Source organism: Staurois parvus, unplaced genomic scaffold, assembly GCF_062004578.1.
Source record: "Staurois parvus isolate SC_StPar_1 unplaced genomic scaffold, SC_StPar_1.0 ptg000021l, whole genome shotgun sequence".
NCBI lineage: Eukaryota > Metazoa > Chordata > Amphibia > Anura > Ranidae > Staurois > Staurois parvus.
In genome coordinates, this window is record NW_028317817.1 from 1,434,160 (window position 1) to 1,461,928 (window position 27,769).

At 40.8% G+C, this 27,769-nt stretch overlaps 1 protein-coding gene across 1 annotated transcript in view; it reads left to right on the plus strand.

Annotated features, from left to right (window-relative positions):
* TOPAZ1 (testis and ovary specific TOPAZ 1) overlaps window positions 1–27,769 on the plus strand; it is a 184,693-nt gene that overhangs the window by 45,143 nt on the left and 111,781 nt on the right. Inside the window, exons 3-5 of the mRNA XM_089691165.1 lie at window positions 12,902–13,027; window positions 19,873–19,936; window positions 25,924–26,072. Of these exons, the coding sequence (XP_089547291.1) occupies window positions 12,902–13,027; window positions 19,873–19,936; window positions 25,924–26,072 (339 nt within the window). The remainder of the gene's footprint in view (window positions 1–12,901; window positions 13,028–19,872; window positions 19,937–25,923; window positions 26,073–27,769) is intronic.

Here is a 27,769-nt window from a genome sequence, read left to right on the forward strand (position 1 = left end):
GTTCCCCCTGAGTGTCAGAATGTACGCCGCAGTCCCGTCATAAGTCACTGATTGCCACCGTAAGTCGCTGATTGCTGCTATTATTAGTATACCAAAAATCCAGTATCTATACTGCCATTTGTAAACGCTATAACTTTCACGTAAACCATTTAATTTACATGTATTGGGATTTTTTTTTTTTTTTAGCAAAAACATGTCGCAGAATACATTTTGACATAAATTTATGATGAAATTTGATTTTTAAATTTTTTTACTGGACATGTTTTATAGCAAAATATTGGTTTTTTTTTTCTCAATTTTCTTTTTTTTTTTCTATTTATAGCGCAAAACATAAAAACCGCACAGGCAATCAAATACCACCGAAAGAAATCCCAATTCATGGGGAAAAAAAGATGTAAATTTCATTTTGGTTTAGCGTTGCATGGCCGCGCAATTTTCAGTTAAAGTGACGCAGCGCCATAACATAAACCGCTTATGTAACCGCTTCCTGACCGCCCTATAGAATAAATACTTCTACAGAGCGGCACAGGTGCGCAAAATCACATATATATACATGATTTGCGCTCCCGTGGTTTTCACGCCCCTCCCAGATAGCGTCATATTGCCAGTCAGTACACCAGTCATCACATTTAACCCCTTGATTGCCATGAAGACGCTTATACACAAAAAACCTCCATTGCTTGTATAGTGTCTGAACGGATCAATATCTTTGATCAGGTCAGCACTATACCAGCATTCACATTAGTATAGCGTCCCCAAAAATGCGGGATCAGCCCCGGCACCTGCGTTTAGCTCCTACGCTTAACCCCCCCAACTTCTCCCCCAGCAAGCGCAGTGTCAGTAGGTCACTGTCACTTGATACATTGCACACAAAACCGCAGAATCAGGCCTGATCTCTGTTAGCACTTGTTGGTAAATTTTGATGACTCTCATATGCAGCAGAGTGCCAGTACTAGTGCCACGCTACCTTTTGGTGAACTGGCGAGCACTAGTGGCCTAGTACATCCTGGTCTTTCACATACCTCTTAGATTGTAAGCTCCAAGGGCAGGGCCCTCCTAACCTTCTTGTATTGAACTGTATTGTTGCTGCATTGTCTCCCGTTATATTGTAAAGCGCTATTCAAACTGTTAACGCTGTATAAATCCTGTATAACAATAATAATAGCAGAACTGCAGTATGACTTGGTGGCGAGTCCCATATGTGCAGTACAACCTGGTGCAGTGGTGAGCACAAGTATTCTCCCTCAGCCACCAAGTAGAGCCCCAGGTATCCTTCTGGATGTAAAATAAACATAGGAATGCACTAATAATAAAACAACCAATTAAAGTGTCCATAAATTATGTGAAAGTCCAAACACCATAAACATATCCAAATATCGTCATGTGAAAAACATAACACCGTGATCAATCCACCACCGAATAAATTGGATGAACTCACCAGAGCTATATGCTGATCAAATTATAGACCGCGAGGACGTCGTGGTGACAAAACGCGTAGGGAAGGGCCAGTTGGATGCTGACGTCAGTACGTTTCCCTGTGATTGTCGGAGGTGATCCGCGGTGAGCGGAGCTTTTCATTGCCTATGCGATTGATGCTGGTGTCAGTTTAGACACCTTGTTTGTGAGTGTTATGATCTTTTGAATAAACGTGTATTGTTTTAAGACCTGCTGCACCATTATGTTTTTTTTTTTTTGTCCCTGAATATGGTCCCAATGCTTATGGAGATATGGTGATTACTTATTCATGAAAGAGTGGCTGTAGAGCATTCCTCCTGAAAGTCTGAAATCTGCCTATACTACAGATGGGTGTTTCTTCTAATCTGAAAGTTACCACTGCAGAGCATTGCATCAAAGAGTCTGGAATTTGCTACTTTCATCGCTCCCAGAGTAATAGCACTTATGCTGGTCTATAATTTGATCAGCATATAACTCTGGTGCGTTCATCCAATTTATTCGGTGGTGGATTGATCACGGTGTTATGTTTTTTCACATGACGATTTTTGGATATGTTTATGGTGTTAGGACTTTCACATAATAATTTATGGACACTTTAATTGGTTGTTTTTCTATTTATTAATTAATTATTAATTTATTCTATTTATTATTAGCACATTCCTATGTTCATTTTATTTGATGCCAAAAATCTTTTTGGAGTTGCTGCTATACATAATTAAGGGTGTGGCGCTTTTCTATAATTTTATCCTTCTGGATGTGCTTTCAAATCCCGATTGGCAGCCCACAAATTTTGCAGCACCCGTACTTCCCCCATTCACTGCCCAACCCGAATTTTGGTGGAAATAGCAAATTTAACTACTCCCCTTGATTTTTTGGAGCTGTTTTTCATGGAAGATCTCTATGCATTGATTGTGGATCAAAGCAATTTATATGCACAACAATTTATCACCGCCAACCCAAATTTAAACCTTGCCAGACCATTCGAATGGAAACTCATTACGGTTTCCAAATTTACATTTTTTTGGACCTAACCCTCAACATGTGCATTACTAAAAAAAAAATTAATTGCGGTTGTATTGGTCCACAGACCCCATTCATCATATGCCCGTGTTCTCTGCTGCCGTGGCCAGGCATAGATATGAGAGTATAATATGTTTTATGCATTTCAACAACAGTAAACTCTGTCGTCCTCTGTGACCCTGAATTTGACCAGCTCCACAAAATTCAGCCCTTCACAAATTACCTTAACCAAAAATTTGCAGATGTCTATATTCCCCAGCAAAAAATCTGTGTTGATGAGTCCCTCATTAATTTTTCTGCCCGCCTTGCATTCAAACAATTTCTCTCCAGCAAGCGTGCCAGATATGGGGTCAAGATGTAGAAGACCTGTGAGAGGACAACAGGCTATACATATAAGTTTCAGATTTACGAGGGAAAAGATAGTCACGTGGAGCCCCCGAGATGCCAAGACTACATGGGGAGCAGTGGCAAGATAGTTTGGGACTTAGTGTCATCCTTTTGCCATATGGGGTACCACTTATACATGGACAATTTTTATTCAAGCGTGGTACTATTTTGACATTTGTACAATCTTGGAAGTGGCGCATGTGGCAAAGTGTGACCTAATGTGTGTCCACAATTAGAAGTGGGTGGATGCAGGGCGGTATATTCTAATGGTGGGCATACCACACACTTTTTTTCTGGCAGAGATTTCTTCTCTTTTTTTTCATTTATTCCACAGGCTGCATACAAAAAAAAAAAAAGAACATAGCATATACAGTAATACCTCGGTTTACGAATGCCTCTGTTAATGTATTTTTTGGTTTACGAATAATAATCTATTGAAAATAATGCCTCAGTTTACGAATTTACTAATTTTTTTCACAATACGAAGTGTATGTTGGTCCTGATTTTTAAATGCAGTTGCCGTTTTTTTTGTTTTTTTTTTTTCTTCTTCTTCACTATAGCTCACAACAGTGGCTGTCAGTTTCCCAGCGCTAAAGGATACTTTGTATCTTTTAAGAAACTGCAAGGAAACATTGTTTCTTTTAACTTGGGGAAATAAACTAATATAAACTTTCTCTCTTTAGCTGGAGGGGGAAAGTGACTGCTGAATTTCTGAACTACTGTATAGTGAAGAAAAACAAAAAAAAACGGTAATTACATTTAAAAACTGGCACCTGACAGCTGAGTGAATTGCCGGCAATTAAAAAAAAAAAAACTTTTTTTTAATTGCCAGCAATTCTTTTACCTTCAGCTGTCAGTTGGGAACTCTGCTGACAGATTAAACATTAACACATGGTTGTCACTACTAAAATACCGCATGAGTTAATAAAATAACTCATGCGGTATTTTAGTAGCTGTAACGTAGATGTGGGATTCAAGTGATTGGACTGAGATGTGATCTGTAGCAATATGTAATTGTAAATTTAGTTTCATTCCTTATTATTAAAGAAATATTCAGTCATAGGTATTCAGAGACATGTACTCACCCATTACATTAGCATCTGAAAAGGCAGAGCAGCTTCTAGGCTGGAAGTGACACCTAAGTGCCAATAAGATTTGTCATATATATATATATATATATATATATATCAGACTTTGCCACCTTCCTGAAGTTTAAAAGAGGAACGCCAGATATTTCAGCTGCAGGAGACCAAGGGCTCTGATCTGTCTGGGGAGCTTTAAAGTATATACACAGATCAAAGGAATAGATTTCATCTCTCATGAAAGCTAAAATATTAGTTGCAGAGAGATGAAAATACTTCCTTTTGATTGGGCACTCTGTAGGCTACATCTGCATCTTAAAACCGTATTTGTGGCCTATGTAGAATGCCAGAAAAATACAGGAAATGGTTATGTGGCGCCGGATTGCGGCAGCTGAACAGTGATTGGTACTGTCGCGATTGGACTGATGCGCTGGTGTCGGAAATTCAATCCCTGACTTGGTGATTCAAACCGTTCCTGGTCCAATTGACTTCGGCCATTTCAGAACCCAGAACATCCTGTGGGCTGGTACGGGAACACCCCCCAGGGTTGATTGGCCAAGGACTGATATCCAGCCTAAGTCCATATTCCCATAAATTGAGGACTTGAGGTATGGACGTGGTGATTCGTACGGAGCCCGTCCTATTGACTGGATCACGGACTTTCTCTGACTTGCTCCAGTCGCAGGATAAATCTTGGTAAAAGATTTATTTCTGTTTTTTATTCCCTTTTATTTTATATTGAATAGCCAATTCTGTATCGTCTTGTATTTTTTCTGTAACTTTTTATACTTTGTACATATTTTATGCACTGCCCACTTTGGGATATTAAATCCTAAAATTAATAAGTGACTTCTGGGGTACTTAAGCAGGCTCATATCTCTGGAGAGATTAGATTGTATTGTATTTTAGTGTCTTTATATGCTCGGTCAAGTTCATTGCCAATCTGTATGCAATTGCACTGCGTGTTGGCAGATTGCGTGCAGATTGTAAGGGTGACAGGTCTGCCAGACGGAGATCTGTGTGTGTGTGGTGTCCCAGCAGACCGTTCTGCGAATAAACTGTTGGGTGGTGGCAAGCTACCGTTTGTGGTGTGTCTGGTGTGGACAGCTGGAGGAATCCTAGAAGGGTGTGCCGATTTTTAGGCTGCTCCTCAACCCTAATTAGTGCACCAGATTGTATGTAAGATTTGTGTCTACGTGTGTGTGTGTGTGGTCAGCCAGCTGGATTGGAGTGGAATCTCCCTCCAGTGGAGGCCAAGAGGTAGTGCGGGCTGTGAAAGTATATCACTATTCAAAGTTAAGTCCCTCTTATTCCCTTTTTACCCCAAGTCACGGCCGCACGTGCGCGCCTTGGTTAGCTAGTAGCTGTGTGCGTGTGGGTGGACCGTGACAGTAGCGTTTATTGTTTTTCTGACCTTCGGAAGGATTAATTGGTTTTCAGTGCATTCCTATGGGAAACAGTGTTTGGGTTTACAAATTTTTCACTAAACGAAATGGCCTGCAGAATGAATTAAATTCATAAACCGAGGTACTGGTACATCACTGCACTTTGGTTATACCAGGATGATGCCTACAGCTTCAGGTATCGTTTGTCAGCCGGCGATCAGCATTCATGTAAAAGCAATCCTAGCGGCTAATTAGTTGCAGGATTGCTTTTACAAGCAGCGGGAGACAATGCCCCACTGCCTTCCACGGCCTTCTCGGGCAGTCCCGTGCCATCGGGGCAACCTGATAATGCGAGCCAATGTTTCTGCGAGCTGACCATAGAGTTGATTGGAGACCAGAATGGTGCCAATCATCTCTATAGCGTAAGAAATCGGAAGCTACAAGCAATTCATCACTTCAGTTTCGCAGGATATAAACAGCTCCATTTGTAAATTGGGAAAGCATCTGATCACACCGATCTAGGTTTGATTAGATAATGTAAGGGCAGAGGAGATATCTAGAGCCTGATAGACCCCAGATTTCTCAAAAAAGAATATATGAGACTGCCCATTGAAGTTATAGGGGATATTTGCATTCCCTGTGATAGCATTAAAAGTGATTAAAAAAAAAAAAAATGAAAGGTAAAGTGTAAAAATAATAAAAAAAAATCAAAATAACTAAAAAAAAAAACTCGCCCCTCCCATGCGCGCACACCTGTGTGTACAAGCATTGACCCTGTGCTGGTATGTAAACAGCGGTTGCGCCGTACATGTGAGGTATCACCATGACTTTCAGATCAAGGGCTGTAATTCTAACACTAGACCTCTGTAAATCTAAAATGGTAACTTTTAAAGCGTTGCCTATGGATATTTAAAATGTATGCAGTTTGTCTCCATTGCATGGGGCATGCGCAGTTTTAAAGCATGTCATGTTTGGTATCTATTTACTCGGCATACCATCATCTTTTATATTTTACCAAAAAATTGGCCAATATATTGTGTTTTTGTGCATTAAAAGTAAACAAAAGTGTATTTTTCTTATAGTTTACTATACAGTATATATATTTTTTATTGCTGAAAGTAAAAAAGATCGTTTTTCTTCAAAATTTTTGGTCTTTTTTTGTTTATAGCGTGAAAAATAAAAAGCGCACAGATGATCAAATACCACCGAAAGAAAGCTCTATTTGTGTGAAAAAAAGGACGTAAATTTTGTTTGGGTACAGCATTGCATGACCGCTCAATTATCAGTTGAATTAGTGCAGCGCCGAGTAGCAAAAAGAGGCCTGGTCATTTAAGGGATTTGAATCCTCAGGAGTGCAAGTGGTTAAAACTGCACGCCCTGTGCAGCGGCAACAAACAAGATTTACACAGGAGGTCTAGTGCTAGAATTACTGCCCTCGATCTGATGTTCGTGGCGATACCTCACATGCATGGTGCGATCGCTCTTTACATACTGACATAGGGACGATGGGGTGCTTTTTTTTTTTAATCACTTTTATTGTTATCACAGGGAATGTATATATCCCCCGTGATAGCAATAGGCAGTTGCTGGTATTCTGAGAAATCTGAGGTCTCTTAGACTCTAGATATCTTTGCCCTTAAATCATCTGATCTCACCAAGATCGGTGTGATCAGTTGCTTTCCCAATTTAAAAATGTCGCTGTTTATATCGGCAAAACCGAAGTGATGAAATGCTTGTAGCTTCCAGTTTCGTAGACTATAGATGATTGGCCCCATTCTGGTCTTCAATCAGCTCTATGGTCAGCTGGTGGAGACGCCAGCTGAATTCTCAGGTTCCCTTGATGGCATGGGACTGCCCAAAGAAGTTGTGGAAGGCAATAGGGGGGGGGGGGGGTTGGGGGCATCTCCTCTCGCTGCTTGTAAAAGCAATCCTGCGGCTAATTAGCCACTAGGATTTCTTTTACTTGAAAGCCGATCACCGCCTGATTAAAAACGTTACCAGGATGATGCCTGCCAGCTGCAAGCTTCATCCTGGTATAGCCACTCAAAGTCCAGTGATCCTCTGATCCTTGTTGGGTGTATGTTATGTTCTCTTTTTTTTTTTTTTTTTTTTTTTTAATGCTTCCTGTGTTCTGAATGAAAAAAAGAATAAATCTCTGCCTGAAAAAGTGTGTGGTATGCCCACCATTAGAATATACTGCCCTGCATCCACCCACTTCTAATGGTGGGCATAAATAAAAGAACCTAACATTCCTCTATTCACATCGATCGATGTGGATGAAGAAATCTGTCAAAATTGTTTTTAAAATATGCGCCAAAGCATAGGGGTGATCCACCCACAGTCCACCCCAAGCCCCTATGCTTGGGCATATATGTTCTTTTTTAACTGCAGATGAAAAATCTCATCCAACAGCGCTGCACACACTTACGTATATTCTGAGAACAAGACCCTGTTGCTGTCAGAATAAACAGATCAGTGCTGCAGCCGAATGGCATTTCTACAAAGAAAACAGCAATGGTTAATAATAACACAGTAACGCAATAAAATGACAACTATTTTTTGTTTTTTTATTTGTTTTTTTGTTTTTGGGGGGGGTTTTTTAACTGTAACATCCAGATACTAGGGTCTTTCAAAATGCGAAAGCCAGTTACCTGACTCCCTAACATCTTTTTGACACCCTGTGTATATATGTGCCATTGACTGTGCCGTGGTGTGCACAAAAAATGGCAACCGTCCTAACCTATAACCAGCCTTAACCACCTTCTGCTAAAGTGTACATGGAAGGGCAATGCACATCACAAACAAATTATTTCCCAGCAACACTTACCAGCCAGCCTGTGAAATAACCAATTTGGCCCTGTCTAACAGTTTGCATTAAAAACAGAGGGTTTTGTTTGCACACATTTGCAAATACATGCGTAAGCCATATCACGGGCATCCTTGTACCTCCAGGCACACCTGCCCTTAACCTATCCTTTGATACATGTGCTACTATGGAGGCTTTGGAAATTTTAATTCGGTCCACAGAGGACCTTGACGTCATTTGCATGTATTTGCAAATGTGTGCAACAAAAACCCTCTGTTTTTAACATAAACTGTTAAGACAGGGCCAAATTGGTTGTTTCACAGGCTGGCTGGTAAGTGTTGCTGGGAAACCTTTGTTTGCAATGTGACGTGCTGTACCCTTTACTAATACTCCACTAGTGTATGGTAGCGATGAAAGCAGTCCTTGAGGCAGAGACCAAGTTGGCCAGGACAAGAGGGACAAAAAAAGCAGGTGTCACGCCTAATTCCGTGTCTGCTACAGACATGACATCTTTTGGGTTGGGGTACCAGGCATGGCATCAGGAAAATGTCTTAAGCAGCCAGCTCACTGCATCTGGTTTTTGGAGTTTGGGTCACAGCACCTTCTGGATACAAAAGGGTCATGATGAGCTCTTCCTGGAATTTTAGGAAGGATCCATTTCTTCCAGTTGCTTTTTAAAGCACAAAAGTGTTATATAAAGCCAATTTAAATAAATATACAAATACTTTTTTGTACCAGTGTCTGGCTTTACAGGAAACGAAGTATGGCTTCATCATCTGGTCGTTGAAGTCCACCCCTCCCATTTTAAGGTTATAGTCGTGGACACAGAGGGGCTTCTCAACAACACCAACTGCTGTGGTAATTTGGGTGGTCATGTCTGCGTGAATGGAAGACAGGATGAAAACATCCCGTTTGTACTTCCACTTCATTTTTCAAACAGGCTTTCTCCACCTTTCTAAAAAGGGTATTTACAAGCCAAGCCATTGGGAGAAGCCCCGAGGATTGTGTCGCATGGTGCCACATGAGCTAAATCCTAGATTGTACAAATGTCTAGTGGTACGCTTGTATAAAAGTTTTTCCACGTATAAGTGGTACCCCATATAGAAAAAGGGTGAACAAACTATCTTGCCACTGCTCCCCATGTAGTCTGAGCATCTGGGGGGCACCACGTGACTGTCTTTTCCCTCGTAAATCCAAAAATTACATTTGTAGCCTGTTGCCCTCTCACAGGTCTTCTACATCTTGACCCCATATTTGGCACGCTTGCTGGGGTGGAATTGTTTGAATGCAAGGCAGCCAGAAAAATTATTGAGGGACTTATCAATGCAGATGTTTTGCTGGGGAGTATACACATCTGCAAACTTCTGGTTAAGGTGATTTACGAGGGGTCGAGTTTTTTGTGGAGCCGGCCATATTAAGGGTTACCCAGAGGACCACAGAGTGTATTGTCGTTGAAATGCATAAATCTCATTATATTCTCAAATCTATGCCTGGCCATGGCAGCAGAGAACATGGGCATATGATGTATCGGGTCTGTGAACCAATACAACCACAGTTCATTTTTATTTTTCTTTAGCAATGCCCATGTTGAGGGTTAGACCCAAAAAAAACTTTAAAGTCAGAAACCGTAATAGGTTTCCATGCAAATTGTCTGCAAAGGTTTGAATTTGGGTTGGCGACGATAAATTGTGCTTATAAATTGCTTTGATCCACAATCAATCCAAACAGATCTTCCGTGAAAACCGGCTCCAAAAAAATCAAGGGGAGTAGTTAAATTTGATGTTTCCACCTGAGTTCTGGGTTGGGCAGTGAATGGGGGAAGTATGAGTGCTACAGAACTTGTGGGCTGCCAATCAGGATTTGCAAGCACATCCGGAAGGACTCTATGGACTTTACCAGGCCTGTGTTAGAATGCTTATTGACTGTGGGACACTACTTGTGCTAGCCACCGCACCAGCTTGTATTGCACTTTTGGGACTCGCCACGTCACCAAGTGATACTGCAGTGCTGGTATGAAAAAGATCAGGATGTACTAGGCTGCTGGTACTCACCAGTTCACCAAAAGGTAGAGCGGCACTAGTAGTGGCACTCTACTGTGTATGAGAATCATTATGCAATTGTAACATCTCAGCAACCTGGGAACGGGGTCGGGTACGCCTGACCTTAACACGAACCTCTACTTCATCATCTGAGCTATCTATCAGGGTGCCGCTGCTCTCTGCAGGTTCGTATTCTGAGGCAGGTTCTGTCAGTGAGGCTTCCTATCCGCTCTCACCTGGCATGCTCAGCATCCTGTAGGCTTCTTTACTATTGTACCTTTTCATTTTGGACATTTTTGTCATTAAATTTTTAGGTACCTAGTGCGACTCATGGGAAAAACAGCACCTGGCTGTCAGGGACTGCTTGAACCGCTACAAAAAAATGTACCTGCTAGTGCTAGCAGAGACCAGTACTGATCTTGTTAACCCTGCAGTTCTCTGTGCAATGTATCAAGTGAAAGGTGATCTACTGACTTTGCTCTTGCTGGGGGAGAAGGGGGGGTGGTTTAAGTGTAGAGACTAAACGCAGGTTCTGGGGCTGATCCCACTATCGCTGCATTTTTGGGGACACTAAACTATTGTGAACGCTGGTATAGTGCTCATCTGAGCAAAGATATTGATCCGTTCAGACACTATACTAGCAATGGAGGTTTATTGTGTATGTGAGCGTGTTCCTAGCAATCAAAGGGTTAAATATAACTAATGTACTGGCGGGCAATCTGATGCTATTTGGGAGGGAGGCTAACTGACACTAATGCTATCTGAAGTCGCCTGTGACACTGGTGACAGGACAGTGAAGGGGTTAACTGGTGGGCGATCAGGGGGTTAAATGTGACCTATCAGTTCTTTTAGTGTGTGTGTGTGGAGTTTAACCATTAGCCGCCCGGCCAATGGCCGTTTGGCGGCTTCAGATGTGCCTCTCCGTTCCGGGTACACGCCATTTGGCGTGCTCCCGCACATGCGCCGTTTGCGCTAATGCAGAGCGGCGCAGCAGTGCGATCTGTCACCGGCCGTGCACCTGGGACACGGCCGATGACAGATCCGAGTACCGGCTCCCGTTGCTGGTACCATGTGACCTGCTGTGACCAATCACAGCAGGTCACATGACAGTTGTATACAATGGATGGCTTCATTCATGATGCCATCCATTGTATACTAGTGCCTAGCTGTGAATGGTCACAGCTAATCACATGCACATGTCATGTGATTAGCTGTGACCAAATCACAGCTAAGCACAAAAAAAAAAAAGCTGAATGAATTGATTTCATTCAGGCAAATGCTTGCTTATAGCAAAGTCATTCTTTGCTATAAGCAAATTGTGTAAAAAAAAAAAAATACTGATCACTTCCCCAAAGTAGTACAATGTTACTATGGTAACATTGTACTACTTTGGTCATAGTAAAATATAAAAAAAAATCTTTAAAAAAATGTAATAAAAAATTAAATATAATAAAAAAATAAAAAAAAATATAGATTTTTTTTTTTTTCATACTGTCACGAGTCAGTGTCCCTGTTCACCGCCATGCCAGTTATATGATGACGCTGTACTGCACTGGTGACAGTATGTAAAAAAAAAATAGTGAAAATAATTTTTTTAATTTTTTCATTTTCCGAAAAATTATGACAAAAAAATACAACTTCAAAAAACTCGCCATGCCTCTTCTGAAGTACGTCGGACTGTCTACTCTGCAATAGGGGTCATTTGGGGATATCTGTACTATTCTGACATTCTTGGACCTCAAGAAATTAGGTTGGCCGTCAGTACTTCAGGATTGATCAATATTCAGATCTATACCATAGTTTGCGAACTCTATAACTTTCCTACAAACTAAAAAATACATCCTAATTTGGGTTATTTTCACCAAAGACATGTAGCAGAATACATCTCGGCCTAAATTTATGAGGAACAATTATTTATTTGTAAACTTTTATAACAGAAACAAAGAAAAATGTTTTTTTTTCAAAGTTTTTGGTCTTTTTTTGTTAATTTAGCAAAAAATAAAAACCCCAGCGGTGATTAAATACCACCAAAAGAAAGCTCTAGTTGTGTGAAGAAAATGATAAAATTTTAGTTTGGGTACAATGTTGTATGACCGCGGAATTGTCATTCAAAGTGTGAGAGCGCTGAAACCTGAAAAATGGCCTGGGCTGGAAGGTGTGAAATTGCACAGTATTGAAACGGTTAATTGGTTAAAGTGATCTTGACTCCACATTGAAAAACAAATGTCATGTGATGCTTCGTTTGTGTAGGATAAGGTATCCTCCCACCACTTGATGTGGTTCCTCTCTTGGGGCTATGTCACTACTGTGTACTGTAGTGATGTAGAGGCCAGTGGGAGGTTCAACAGTGCACACTGGGAGACACCTTATTTCAGACACCCCTAAATAGCAAAGCAGTATGGCTTTTAGAACAAACTTGTCATGAGGAAAATGTGTGGATATAATTGCTAACCTTTTTCTGAAACTGCTAGTCACTGAGCCCAAAACAAGTATGCAGATGCGTAAATTTAGAAACTTGCCCAAAGTCAGTGGTTTGGTTTATAATGATATAAAAAAGGATATCTAGGTAGCTAGCATTTTCAGGGAGGTCTGAGATGGCTGTGTCTATATTTTCTCTCATGACAGATTTTTCTACACACTTTGACAGTTTTTAGCCTGAACTCTTATTAAAATGATGGTGATTATATGTTGACTTGCATTGAACTGCTTATTTTATACTTCATACAGAATTGCAAACCATTGCAGGAGATCAAGCTACCATTTGGATACTGCAGGTATTTCTTCAGCTCCTTGTATGGCTGCTACAAAGCACAGTGTTTGTATCTCCATGTACCTAAAGAGAATGACGAGAAGGTAAACTTTAATTCTTAATTGATTACTTTTAACTAGTGAAATGGAATTTTTTCTTTTTATGTAGTCAGAAAACTAACTTAGACTTCCCTACAGTGTGCCCTCAAAACTCTCAACCCAGCACTTGGGACCTGGCAGCTTATCCAGTATGCAATTGTCCTTCTGTCATGTTATGTCATTAGTCTGACAGAGTGTTTCACAGCCTGTGTCTTTTCTGTTGATTCCTCTGTGGAAGAATTCATTTAACTATTTCTCCATCTTCTATAGAGGGACACCGGAAATCAGAAAACATTGTATTATACTGCTGCCTACAGAAGTTTGGGTAAACTTGAAAATTGTAAGCTAGCCTCTGTATAACTTCGCCTTTACCCAGCATGCCTCAGTTTTTGCTAGTATGCTGAAAGTTTGGATGCCTTTTCTTTTTAAAAAAAAAATCAAAACTAATTTCTGCTAGCTTTTGATCCTCATGGTATCCTTTTCTTGGTGGCGTCCGTGAAGATTTTTTTCTACAGTTTCTGAGGTTTCTTTTCTTGGTTACTTCAGTCAAGATTCCTTGCTGTTCGGCTTCATAGAATGCATGAAGGTAAAAAGCCTTAATCCTTTACACCCACTTAAAGCTAGTCTCTACACAGTATCTTCTCCGTACTTTCATTGGAGAAGCCATACCCAAACCCCATTAGACCAGATGTGCTTGAAATGTGACTTTCAAGCACTGGGTTCTGCATTGTTCCACTTTCCAGACCTTAATGGTTCTGTGTTAGCCATGGAGCACTTTTGACTGTTTCTCTGAAGATTTGTTTAGTGAGTAGGGCTGGTTAGGTGAAAGCTCCAGGAGCTACCTCTCTCTTTCACCATTTCACCTTTGGGTGCATTTCAAAGTTAACACCACTGCTGGTTTACTGGATGTAGGCTGAGGGATTAAATGCTGATGACATGTGCTGGGTGGAGAGCTGAGCACTTTTCACTCTTTCCCCATTCAGTTTGGAGTAAGCACCATCCCACTGCTGTTCCTGCTCTTGAAACATTATGAATCACAGCAGGATTGTCAAAGGTGACCTCAGCCCATACTCCCCTAGTGGTTCTGGGGGCATTTACCCAGCATTTCCAGAAGGAGCCAAAGCCTAGAATACAGAAACCTATGATTGTTCTGGTTAGAGTCTAATTCAGCTGTCAGCGGTATCCAGGGTCTACTCTGTCCACAGGGACCGTGCGTGAACTTTGCAATTGCAATCCACTTGTGTGCTGAGCTAAAGGAGCATTGTGCCCATTGAGGTTGTAAGGACGCGTCTAGACCTTCCCATGCAGAGCCCAGCTCTTAGTATCCTAAGCCCTTACTTCAAGGAACAGTTAGAGCAAATGTCTGGTGCCTTGTGCTTCAGTTGAGGTGGCTTGTTACAAGCATCTAAATTTGTGCCTTGCATGAGTCTATGCAAATGCGCAGGGTACTCTGGCTGTTTGCTTGTGGTCCTGATGATACAGGGACCCACTCTTGACTCAATCATTAGTGACACTACACATGGTCAGAGTGTACTCTGCAAGGAGGTTTGTAGAAGGGGCGGAGGGATCCAACTGTACTCCTTTATCTACATCAGTAGTCAGGATGCATAGGCATTCTAAGCCTACGTTCCTTTCAAGCCATAGGACTCGAGGCCAGCCAACCCCTCTTGTAAGCCTTCTGCATGAAGGTGCACTCTCACTTTTATAAGGGGACTGTTGATACATCCAGATGTGCCCTTGGGTAGTTTGTCACCTTGACACTCAGGTTCTCTGGTCAATTGTAGCTCACAGGTGCTAAGCCTTTGTGTCGTCTTCAGATGCCCCTCACTCTTTTTCTGGTTTTACTGCAGTCAGCATTATATCTTCTTAAGGTCTGTCTGGTCTCCTCACAACCTGAGACCACTTTTTTTCTAGAAACATTTGGGAGCAGCACTCAGCCATGACTTGCACTCCTTTCCAGAGGTTTCCTTTCCTTCAGATTCTGTTGAACCTCTTGCTCTGCTCAATACCAACTTTTCTCTTAAGAACCCAAGTTTGCAGTGTTTTCCAGAGGCATGTGGTGTTGCTCAAAACCCTGGATTTTATGTTATATAGCTTGAGAATAAAGACACAGTCCATCCAATTCAACTTGTTTCTTGCTGCAAATTTCTCATATCCCTCATTTTCCATGCCTCTAATTGTCCTAATGTGCACGGACACAAACGATAACACTGTGCTGCTTCTACAGGCAAAACACAAAACTCTTGTAGAAGCAGCGATTTTTAAGCCAGTGTTCATGGAGCCTTACGCAGTTTGAGACTGAACTACTTCTTCAACTTTATTATGTGATCGTGTATTGTCTTCAGAGACCTTAGATAAACATTTTATCTTAATCATACAGTACAAGACACAGGTTGAATATTCATAGATCTTGGGTTATATCAGAGGTCTCCAAACTTTTTAAGCAAAGGGCCAGTTTACTGTCCTTCAGACTTTAGGGGGTTGGACTGTGGCCAGTGGGAGTAGAAAATGCCCCAACATCAGTGCCCAGTCATTGGTTTTAATGAAGGGAATAGTACCGTATTGCTGATATCAAGAAGAAGAGTGAGTAGAATCGTGCCCCATTGATGGTGTCAGTTGGTGGAATAGTGCCCCAAGCGCCAGATGAAGGCAAGCAAAGGGCCACATACAGCCTGCCGGACTGCAGTTTAGAGACAACTGGATTATAGGCTTGTACTTAAGGTTATTGGACACTGGCAAGTTTTTGAGGACACGTCCCCCTGAGCACCTCCCCTGTATCTCCACCCACACCTTTTTTGCTGGCTTCCTATGGTGATATACCTCTTCCCCCTTACGGAGAAAGCACTCTTTGCTTAGAGCTTATAATTCTATGTTTTGGATTCTTCGGTGTACTTTTCAGTCAATTCCTTTTACGTCTTCTAATACCACAATGGAAGCAGTGCATCTGGATTGCTAACACCTTGGTGGACCTACCCAGAAACCAGGCTATGGGGACGGCATGTAATGATGTTTTGAGCACTGGGTCCTGCACGGGCACTTACATTGGCACTTTGTGCAAAACACGTCAGCAGTCCAGGGCCATGATCTATTCCTATGGATCCCAGACCCTGAAGAGCTCTTTGGAGTATACCATAACAGGTGAAGCCTGGACTTGGTCCAGCATTGTGGACATGGGTCACCCTGTATCTGACCATTGCTGCAAAAACAGGGACAATATTTGAAGTGTTTTCACTTTACAATAAAAACTTAAAACTTGGAGATAAAATTCAACCACTTAGAGATTAGTCTTGGTGAATGACCAGGTCTTATATCACCCTACTGGTTGCACATTTTACCACCACATCTGCCTAGAGCCCTTATAAAGTACTCAGGCACTTCTTCCTGCCCTTTCGTAATGAGGACTTCGCTACAGGCTGGTATACTTTTTCTGCACACATTTACCCTATATTCAGAAACCAGTAAAAAAGGGGTCATGGCAAATTTCAGGCAAATGTTCACTCTTACTGAGGCCCTGCACAGTATTTAACCTCCGAGTGACAATGCCTCCATTGCACTGGAGCAGGACCCGATATTAACACCGGTCTCTATAGCTTTAGTTCCATTTCAGGTATGCAACAAGCGGCCTTCCTGATATTTCTCTGCATCTACAGTTAAGTCCATATATATTTGGACACAGGTATAATTTTCATACTTTGGGCTCTTTATGCCACCAGAATAAATTAAAATGAAACAATCCAAATGAATTTGAAGTGCAGACTTTCAGCTTTAATTCAAGGGGCTGAATATTAATATCAAGTACAAATTTTAGGAACTTTTATCCATTTTTATACACAGTCCCTCCATTTTCAGGGGCTCAAATGTAATTGGACAAATGACTAGAATCCTTTACTGGCAATGACTGCCTGAAGTCTGGAACCCATGAACATTACCAAAAGCTGGGTTTCCTCCTTTCTGATGCTTTGCCAGGCTCTGACTGCAGCTCTCTTCAGTTGTTCTTTGTTTGTGGGTCTTTCTGCCTTTAGATTTGCCTTCAGCAAGTGAAATGCATGCTCAATTGGGTTGAGATCAGGTGATTGACTTGGCCATTGCAACATTCTCCACTTGTTTTCCTTCAAAAGTTCCTGGGTTGCTTTTGCAGTGTGTTTTGGATCATTGTCCATCTGTACTGTGAAGTGCTGTCCAATCAACTTTGCTGCATTTAGTTGAATCTTGGCTGACAGTATACCTCTAAAAACTGCAGAATTCATCTGGCTGCTTCTGTCTTCTGTCACATCATCAATAAACACCAATGACCCAGTGCCACTGGAATCCATGCATGCCTATGCCATCATAGTGCCTCCACCATTTTTACAGATAACGTTGTGTGCTTTGGATCATGAGCTGTTCCAAACCTTCTCCACACTTTTTTCTTTCTGTCATTCTTTTGCAGATTAATCTTCGTTTCATCCATCCAAAGAATGCTTTTCCAGAACTGGTCTGGCTTTTTTAGATGTTTTTTGGAAAAGTCTAATCTGGCTTTTCTATTCAGGCTTATGAATGGTTTGCACCTTGTGGTGAACCCTCTGTATTTGCTCTCATGAAGTCTTCTCTTGATTGACAATGATACGCCCACCTCCTGGAGAGTGTCCTTCACTTGTCTGGAAGTTGTGAATGGATGTTTCTTTACCATAGAGAGGATCCTGCAATCATCCACCACTGTTGTCTTCCATGGATGCCCATGTCTTTTTATGTTGCTGAGTTCACCAGTGCGTTCTTCTTTCCTCAGAATGTACCAAACTGTTGATTTGGCCACGCCTAATGTTGCGGCTATCTCTTTGGTGGAGTTTTTTTTTTTCGTTTTTGAAGCCTTTCAATGGCCGGTTTCACTTGCATAGACAGCTCCTTTGAATGCATGATATAGGTTCACCGCAATAGATTCCAAATGCAAATACCACATTTCGAATCAACTCCAGACCTTTTACCTGCTTAATTGATGAAGAAATAATGAAATAGTAGCCCACACATGGCCATGAAATAGCTTTTGATTCAATTTTCCAATTACTTTTGGTCCCTTGAAAAAGAGGGGATGGCTACTCTTATGAGATGTAAATCCTAAACCCTTCTTTCAATTTGGATGTGTATATACCCTCAAATTAAACCTGAGAGTGTGCACTTTCATCCCATATCCATTATATAACTATAGCGCAAATGTTTTGGTAAATACCTGAAAAATCTAAAATTGTGCCTGTGTCCAAATGTATATGGACCTAACTGTATGTCACAACTCCTTGGTAAACTAATGACTTTAATACAACCATCTCTGTTCAGGGTTCCAAAATGCGAAGCCCCTTCTCCAGCTCCTCCTGTCTCTACCCAAGTCAGATCCTGGTATGCCTAGCCTAGACGAAGTGGACACCGAGGGAAATTAAGAGGACCCGATGGCAGCGTTAAAAGGAAGCTGCAGAGTATTTCACACCCCCAGACTGCTATACAGCTGAAGCTGCAGCTCCAAGCACCATGCTTGCTAATGTGAATAAGTTCACTTTTGCTGTGGGCAAAAGCCTGGGCATTGTTGCACTTGTTTCTTCTCTGTCTCACCATGCTCCTTTTGGGTGTGAAGAGACCTGCAAAATCTATAAAGATATTAACTGTTCGTGAACAAATAGAATGGTCAGTCTGAGTACTGGATCACTCCAGAAAAGATTTTCACTAAAAATCTTTGCTGAACTCTATTCAGTGGAAAAAGAGTTCACTGAAAAGTTTTCTGTTCCAGTAGTTCTATGATAAGTGCAGCGGTAAAAAACTATGTAAATATAATAAAATTGATGAGATAATATAATATCAATAGAATATATGGGTCAAGTAAAAACCATAAATGAACGTCATAGTATAGTTATTAAACCATGAAATAAAAGTCCATAAATAGATTCAAAATCAAGGGTCATGTGTGGGCCCCAAGGTGACGCAGTTAATCCTAGTGGTAGATCAGTTATCCAACATAAGGGTGGATGGCAACACGTAGATAAAATGCGCACTCACCAGATGCGCAAGGGAAATGCGCAATGTATTTAATCAAACGGAGGTCTGCCCAGAATCCCTCCTTTAGGTGGTACAGCTTAGGATGGGTAGATAACGTCAGGGTGTCTTTTCATCCGGGGGTCTACTTTAACGACGTATAAGCAGCCTCTTCACAAACCAGGGATGGTCATCAGTTGGAGCTCAACATTTATTGTAGTGGTCCTGAATTCATTCAAGTTTCTTCTATCCGGCCGACATTTCTCCTTTAGAAATTTTCTGTAATATTCCAGCGGCTTCACCGACCTAATACAGTCACACGATGGCGCTGGTCGGACTGTGTGGGAGACAAGTGGTGGTGAAGGTTCTCTCTTGTCGCCGATTGTGGTGGGGGAGAGAGGACTGGCAGTTTTTTTTTTTGTTTTTTTTTTGGGGGGGGCTATCAGGATTTGTTTGCTGTGTTGTCCACCTCTCAGTCGAACTGATTTTAGATGACCCTCCGGTTACAGCTTTTCTGTGTCCCACTCCCTCCAGTAGATAAAAATAGGATCTTTGTACGTGTCATAAAATCCTTTTTCCTTGAGACTATTTAGGGACACAAGTCCTATTTCTCTATATGATTATGCTCGCTGTACTACTTTGCTATTACTCTGAGACCTGCTTGTAATAGGAGTGTATATCCAGGGTTTGCCTTCGTTTTTTTTTTTTTTTTTGCTTGCAATTGTCCAATGCTCCTGTAGGCGGTAGTGTAACTCGATGGTGAAAGACTGTGTCTTGGTGGACTTCAAGAAAAAGATTTTATGGTGAGTAGAAATATCATATTTTCCAGTTCTTCATATCTTTTTCCTCTTCTTCAGCTGTGTATGGATTTGTTGCGTAGGATGATAAATGAAAATCGCACAAGTTTTCTACAACGTGCATGTAAGTACAAAATGTGAGACAAGTTTCTATCCTTTTTTTTTTTTTTTTTTTTTTTTTTTTTTTAAATCTATGTTTCGAAAAAGTGCATGTTTTAATTTTTTGTGTATGACATACCTATTACAACGTCCCATGTTTTAATATATTAAATACGTCAAACATGCAAATTGTGTATGCTTCTGCTGCACTGTTGCTCCCTATCATTATTTGGTAGAAACTGTCCCATATTTAGGCTACATTTTGCCGTCTTTTATGGTGTCACTTCTGTTTTTTTGGTGTAAACAAATCATGTTAATCCCAGCTTATTGCTGAGTGTGCAGCTACAAGCAGAAGACACAGCCCTTTTCATACCCTTTGAGTAGACTGTCCACTTTTGTCCATTGATCTGGCTCATGAAAATAAGAAAATGCAGCAGTACTCCATTTTTGTTATACATTATCTAATGCAGGGAGCAGTCCAGTTAGTGTGCTCATGTTCTTTCAGTTCGCATGGGTTGCAGCAATTGTGATTCTTTCCATTTTGGTCCAGTTTCTGAAATGGCTTAGACATAACAAACGTTGGCAAGGTTCTCATTATAGTTAGGTTTGTTTTTACGGACAGTGTTCTAGAATGAGTCAAGACCTACTTGTTCTTGTTGATTACTTTTTTTATAAACTGTTTTTAGGAATATAGCAGACTTTGTAGGAAAGTTAACATAACCTTTTATATACAAGCAGCAAGGTTAAAGCCATATCAAACCCAAAAACAAACTATATTGCAGTTTACCAATTCTTGTATGTGATGGCTGCATTGGTTTCCTTTTTTAGGTTTTCTTTCCTCTGGTGATTCAGCCAGCAAGTCTGCTGTCTTTCTCAAGCTCCAGCAGATTTTATTATTTATTTATTTCAGGTACTTATATAGCGCCATCAATTTGCGCAGTGCTTTACGTGTGTGTGTGTGTGTGTGTGTGTATATATATGTATGTGTATATATATGTATGTGTATATATATGTATGTGTATATATATGTATGTGTATATATATATATATATATATATATATATATATATATATATAGTATATATATAGTACATTCACATCAGTCCCTAACCCTCAAGGGGCGTACAATCTCCCCTTTAGGTCCCTAACTCACATTCATACATACACATACTAGGGCCAATTTAGACAGGATCCAATTCACCTACCAGCATGTTTTGGAATGTATCAGTTTACAAAGATGAGACCATCCATTTACCACTGGCCAGGATGATTAAAATGATTGGCTTCTATTTATTCATTTACAACCCTTATCCCAGAAGGAAAAAAACTGTTTGCTGTAACTGATTATAAAGTGTGAGCTGAAGTTTGGCTTCAATTTGCTGTTGCATTCAAATCTGGCGATACATTTAACACTCCCATCCCCCCCAGACTGACAATGCTGCTGTGTCCTGTGTTAATTTCTCCAAGGTGGTGCCTCACTAATACTGGAGGTGTTACTGGCCTGATCAGCAGGTGAAAACAGAGGGAACAAAGCCAAAAAAAGTAAACTGATTCAGCCACCCCAGCTAATGATTGGTAAACTGCATTATAATACATTTTCGGTTTGGAGTTTAATGCCGCTTTAAGTCCCTGTTCACACGAATTACATGATAAGGGAAATCATATTTATTTCAATGGTGTCGATCCTAATCTGTGCGACTCAGCATGGTGTGATTTTGGAAAAGGTTCCTGCTACTACTTTATTGCGACTCCAGTGCAATTTTAGCCCTATAAACGTCTAGAATTCACATCGGCTTTAGATAATGAACGATTCATATGCAACTTTGATAAGTCAAGGGTTTTTATTTTGTTTTGTTTCTTTTTAACCCTTCTCTTTCCAGGTCACCCTTATTACCTACAGTACAGTTTCTCCTCCCAAGCACGTTCTATTCACATCTGAGCTTAGAGGAAACGTTCTCGCAATGGGTTGTCCTACACATGACAAGCACCCCAAAGTAGCTTGAGAACCTTTTCGGTTGTTTGGCATCATAGGTTTTGTCAGTAAGCGGTTTGTTGTGGTTGTAGTGCATTTTGTCCCGTGACAAAACACTTGCCTGCTAAGCATGACTGGGGTGTGATTAGCAATAAGGCTGAGTTCACATTCTGTTCACAGGTGATGCACATCACCCTTGTGTTACTATTATGACATTGCAAGCACGATGCACATTTGCAGCATGTTTCCAAACGGTGAAGCAAGCATTTTGTGTGAGCGGGTTGCTGTGGTTTTGGAAATGCGTAGATTTGAATGTAGCCGAATTGTTAATGATACCCTAGTTGCAGTTAGCATGCCAATTATGACAACAATTATGACAACACAAGCACGATGTGCACTTGCAACACATTTCTGAAATGCACAACAAAGCACACATTTTCTGTCTGGATTGCCGTATGTTCTGAACATTGCAGATGTGAATGCATAGCAACACAATGTGCGTGATTCTGAAACTTAGCAAAGCACGCATTTTATGTGCATTTTGCCTTGCATTCACAAACGTGCAGATGTGAATGCAGCCTAATTAGACACCCCAATCTCAGTTAGCATGCTGCTTTAGCAACACAAGCGCAATGTGCATTAGTAAACAGGGGCCAAAGCATGCGTTTTATGTGTGGATTGCCATGCATTTGGAAGCGTGCATCTGTTAACACAAGCTAACTGTTAATGACTGCAGTCATGGTTAGCAACGCAACCGCAATATGTGTTTGCAGTGCCTTTCAAACCGCATGGCAAAGCACACATTTTCTTTGTGTGGGTTTCCATGCATTTGGAAACGTGCAGGTGTGATTGCATGGCAACACAATGCACATGCGCAGCACATTTCCAAAACGTGGAGCAAAGCAGGTTGCAGGTTGCTGTGTGTTTGGGAATACGCAGTTGTGAATACAGTCTTATTGTTAATGACACACCAAGGTTAGAAGATGTGTGTTTTTGCTTTGTTTGTTGCATGGAAAAGCGTGCTACAAACCCGTCAAAATGTGCACTGAAACTGTATTGCGCTTCACAATTGAAAAGGTTATTGATATGCTTTTGGGTGTATGTCACGTGTAGGGCAGCCCAATCAAGTGAAAGGGCTTCCCTTTGCACAACACTTGTTTGTGTGTGAAAAACACATAAAAAAAGTGAGCAGGAACGCGAATTTCTACTATGCTTAGGTGTGCAGGGAAAGTGCTTGGGAGGAGAGTTTTTAGGAAGAAGAGTTCTCTCAGGAATTGCTTCCTAACAATACTGATGAGTAAGGTTGCATTGAAGCTGGATCAAGTTTGCAAGAAAATGGCACTACATAGTCCCACTGGAAATTGCATGAATATGGCTCTGCATTAGTGTGAACCAAGTCGAAGTTATCTTGCATGCCAATTTTGTATCATTTTACCAATTTAAGACTTCAGGTGATTGTAGCCGTATTAGTGCATTTGTAACAGAAACAATTGAGTACTGTCCGTGATACTTTTTTTATTTGCACTAACATACAATTTTGAGGACAAGCTTTCGGGGTATGTCCCCTTTTTCAAGGTCCAAGCAGTACTAATCGCAAAGTTTTAGCAGAATGTTAAAAGAGATGTGGGGGATGAAAAAACTAGAAAAAAAAAAAAAGACTAGAGATCGGAAAATGTAGCAAAGGATCTTATGTTGGCGAAACAGGACAGAAGTTGCAAACAAGGATGAATTTGCACAGACATACCATCAAGGAACATAAAGAAGATGACTTTTGCACACCTGTGGGACACCATTTCACACAAACAGGACCACACAATGGAAGACCTCAATATTTTAGTTCTTAAAGAAAATTTCAAATCCATTCAGGAAAGAAAAACCTTTGAACTAAGAATGATGATTCTATTGGACACAAGAGATAACGGCCTTAATTTGGACATGGAATTCCTCAATCATTATCCAACAGTTTTATGACTATCACCTCAAGCATTTTTTTTTTCTTCTTCATCCCCCACATTTCTTTTAACATTCTGCTAAAACTTTGTGATTAATACTGCTTGGACCTTGAAGAAGGGGACATACCCCGAAAGCTTGTCCTCAAAATTGTATGTTAGTGCAAATAAAAAAAGTATCACGGACAGTACCAATTTAAGAAAGATTTTTGAGCAACACCAAGTTTTATCTAATAGATTTAGTCTCCAACAGTGCCTTGAAAAAGTATTCATAACCCTTGGAATTTTCCACATGTTGTCATGTTACTACCAAAAACGTGTGTATTTTATTGGGATTTTATGTGATAGATCAACACAAAGTGGCACATAATTGTAAAGTGGAAGGAAAATGATAAATGGTTTTCAAACTTTTTTTACAAATAGATATGTGACAAGTGTGGCATAATTTGTATTCAGCCCCCCTGAGTCAATACTTTGTAGAACCACCTTTCACTGCAATTACAGCTGCAAGTCTTTTTGGGGATGTCTCTATCAGCTTTGCACATTAGTAAGTTAAATTTTTGCCCGTTCTTTCCAAAATAGCTCAAGCTCTGTCAGATTGGATGGAGAGTGTCTGTGAACAGCAATTTTCAACTCGTCACAGATTCTCCATTAGATTTAGGTCTGGACTTTGACTGGGCCATTCTAACACATGAATATACTTTGATCTAAACCATTCCATTGTAGCTCTGGTTGTATGTTTAGGATGGTTGTCCTGTAGACTCTAGGTCCCTGGTCGCCTCCGTGGGAGGGGTGAAATGCATCAGACACGGACGTAGTGATACTAGCTTAGGAGCTCTGTGGATTACTAGCAACCTACTATTGTACACTTGGAGATTCGTGCCTATTGTATCTGGAAACATGTGACTGCAATTCTAGTGTGTCTGCTTTTACTAATAAACAGAATTACACGATTTTGGATGCCTCTTTCCATTCCTTACATGTATATACCTATCGGCTTTACATTTGAATGACTGGGAATAACAACCAACATTTAATCAAGAGGACTAAAAGCTCCAGCATAACTTGCTATGCCCCACCAAAAGCGTGAAAGACTCTAATTTCACCATAAGAGTCCATTAAAGTTGGTGAGTGAGGGGGCACATAGTCGGGGAACACAGAGCACTTATCACCTTTTGGATGTGAAAGGGATTTTTGTTGAACTTTATTTCACAATTTTTTGTTATGTGTTCATTATTATAGCATGTTTTTCATGTAATATAACATACATTGAGGCAGTGCTCCTGCTATTTTGTATGTTATTTCTTTCATCAATGGCTTTCTTCTTGCCATTCTTCCATAAAGGCCAGATTTGTGGAGTGCAGTACTAATAGTTGTCCTGTGAACAGATTCTGCTACTTGAACTGTGGATCTCTGCAGCTCCTCCAGAGGTACCATGGGCCTCTTGTCTGCTTCTCTGATTAATGCTCTCCTTGCCCGACCTGTCAGTTTAGTGGACTGACCTCTCCGGTGTGTTCCTTGGCCTTGATGATGCTGTTTGTTCACTAATGTTCTCTAACAAACCTCTGAGGGCTTCACAGAACAGCAGTATTTCTGCTGAGATTAAATTATACACAGGGGGACTCTATTTACTAATTAGGTGACTTCTGAAGGCAGTTGGTTCCATTAGATTTTAGTTAGGGGTATCAGGGTAAAGGGGCTGAATACAAATGCATGCCACACTTTTCAGATATTTATTTGTAAAAAATGTTGAAAACTATTTATCATTTTCCTTCTACTTGACAGTTGTGTGCCACTTTGTGTTGGTCTCTCACATAAAATCCCAATAAAATATATTTAAATTTTTGGTGGTAACATGACAAAATGTGGAAAATTTCAAGGGGTATGATTACTTTTTCAAGGCACTGTATATCATAAGTAGGGTTGGCAAGAGGAGAAAATAACACAAAAGCCTGTTTTGTCATGTATTCAGTGTCACATCACAGTGATCACCAGCTCGGAGTAAAGGTGTTAGGCTTCCCTACTGTGGCTGCCAGTAACTGCTTTGTGAACATGTATAACAAATGTTTTTTTTTGTTTTTTTTTTTATAGTTTTGGTATTCATTGAGTACTACAGCAAATATCTACCCAGAATGAATTTTGATGAAGGTGTTTTCAGTGCTCTTCTTGATCAGTTGCTTAAATTGAGTTGGTGGCAAGAAGTTTTGCATTTGTTAGAAACTGCATCTGCCAAAATTTTGGTAAGTGTGTTCAGCGATGGCTGAACAAGGTAATAGTCATGATGCTATTGCTATATCCAGTGTTTAAAGTAGAACTAAAGGCATTTTTTTCAGTTTTGGGAATAGAGTGGCTATAGATTATAACACTTGTGAGGTCTTATTGCAGTTTGTGTTCCCTTTAGGGCGATTCACCCTCTCTTTTTGTTGTGTTTAGCATTATCATCGAAAGGTAAAATAAAAGGAAATACCAAAGGGTTGTCCCCAGAGCAGGAATAGAGGGAAAATCTTTCAACTGGGACACTAGTTCTGGTAAAGCTAGTGACAACCAGGGATTTCCTCACATTGGAGAGAGATCCTCTCATGCCCTGTTTTGGCCATGGGACAGGACGTGATGGTAAATCTTCCCAAAAGGACACAGGTGAAAAAAAAAAAAACACTTCATCTAAAATGGAAAAAATGTACCTATATCTCCACTTTAAATCCTTTGGCCAAAATTGGATTTTGTAATGGGCATCTTATTTTATATTTACTTTTACAACCTACAAGAACTGGTCTGGTATTCCAGGATTGGAAATAATTTTTGTTGTGCGATGATGTACAGACCTACATCTTAGGTTATGCACATAGTTAACATACAGTAAATTTAGGTAACCTAATGACTGTCTCTAATTCTGACCTATTAAAGCCAAAGAGTTTATATGCATGGACTTTTGTGTACCCCGTGCAAAGACTGGAGCAGGGTTGGCCTGTAAGTAGCAACTGCTCTGGACTCAATACACCGCAATGCTCTTAAGTATGTCATACAACGTGCTCACCACCACCAGATGCACTACAGGTCCAAGGTCCACCTGTGGGGGAACCCAGTACTTGAACATCCCCTTGTAGCCGGAGGGTAGGGATGAGCCTAACTGAAGGGGATGAAGTTATCTAGTGCATGGTTCCCAGAGTTTCTACCCAGGGTAGGGTAAGTTGGGCACTGGCCCATTAAAAGTGGTTTGGAAAGATTAGGATTTCCTGCCACCTCCATTTAGGGAGCCCGGGCAGCGGAGTGTAAGGATCATATACAGGTTCCTTTGAGAGCTAGCCTTATTCCTGTGGAGATCAGTTTTATCTTAAGTGGGTAAGTCTTCTGAACATTGCACTTGTGGTGCTTGGTAGCCATTTTTTATGGTCCTGCGTATATGTGTCTGTCATATTGCACCTCTTCCTCTGGCAGGGGCCTAGGTGCGGGTGCCATCTTGGTACTTTGGACACCACAGTGCCTGTTTTGGCACCATTTTGACCCCTGTGATGCACGGGCAGATTGTATAGTGCCCAAAAGGACACACCATTTCCTGGTGGATAGCGCTGCAGCTGGTTAATTTATTAAAATGTGGAAACAGTTCTTCGTTGCCATATATCTCTATACAGTAAAAGGAATGTTACTGTTGTCACCTAAACTACAATGTACCTTCATGGGACAGAACATGTCCACTTTAGTTCTGGGAGTACCCCACAGGGGAACCATATACAATGGAAGATCGAAAACACAAGGGGGAGGCTAAAAGTAGTATGAATGTTTCCCGGTCACTTTCTGCTATCCAGCATTGTTCTGTTTTTGATCAAACAGTCTTGGCTTCCCTTGTCTTCAGAGTCAGGAGCAGCAGGGTCAGAGACTGCATTCCTCCTGGAAAATAGTGACTTTTTTTTTACTAGAAGTCTGCTAAAAAAAAGTGAGC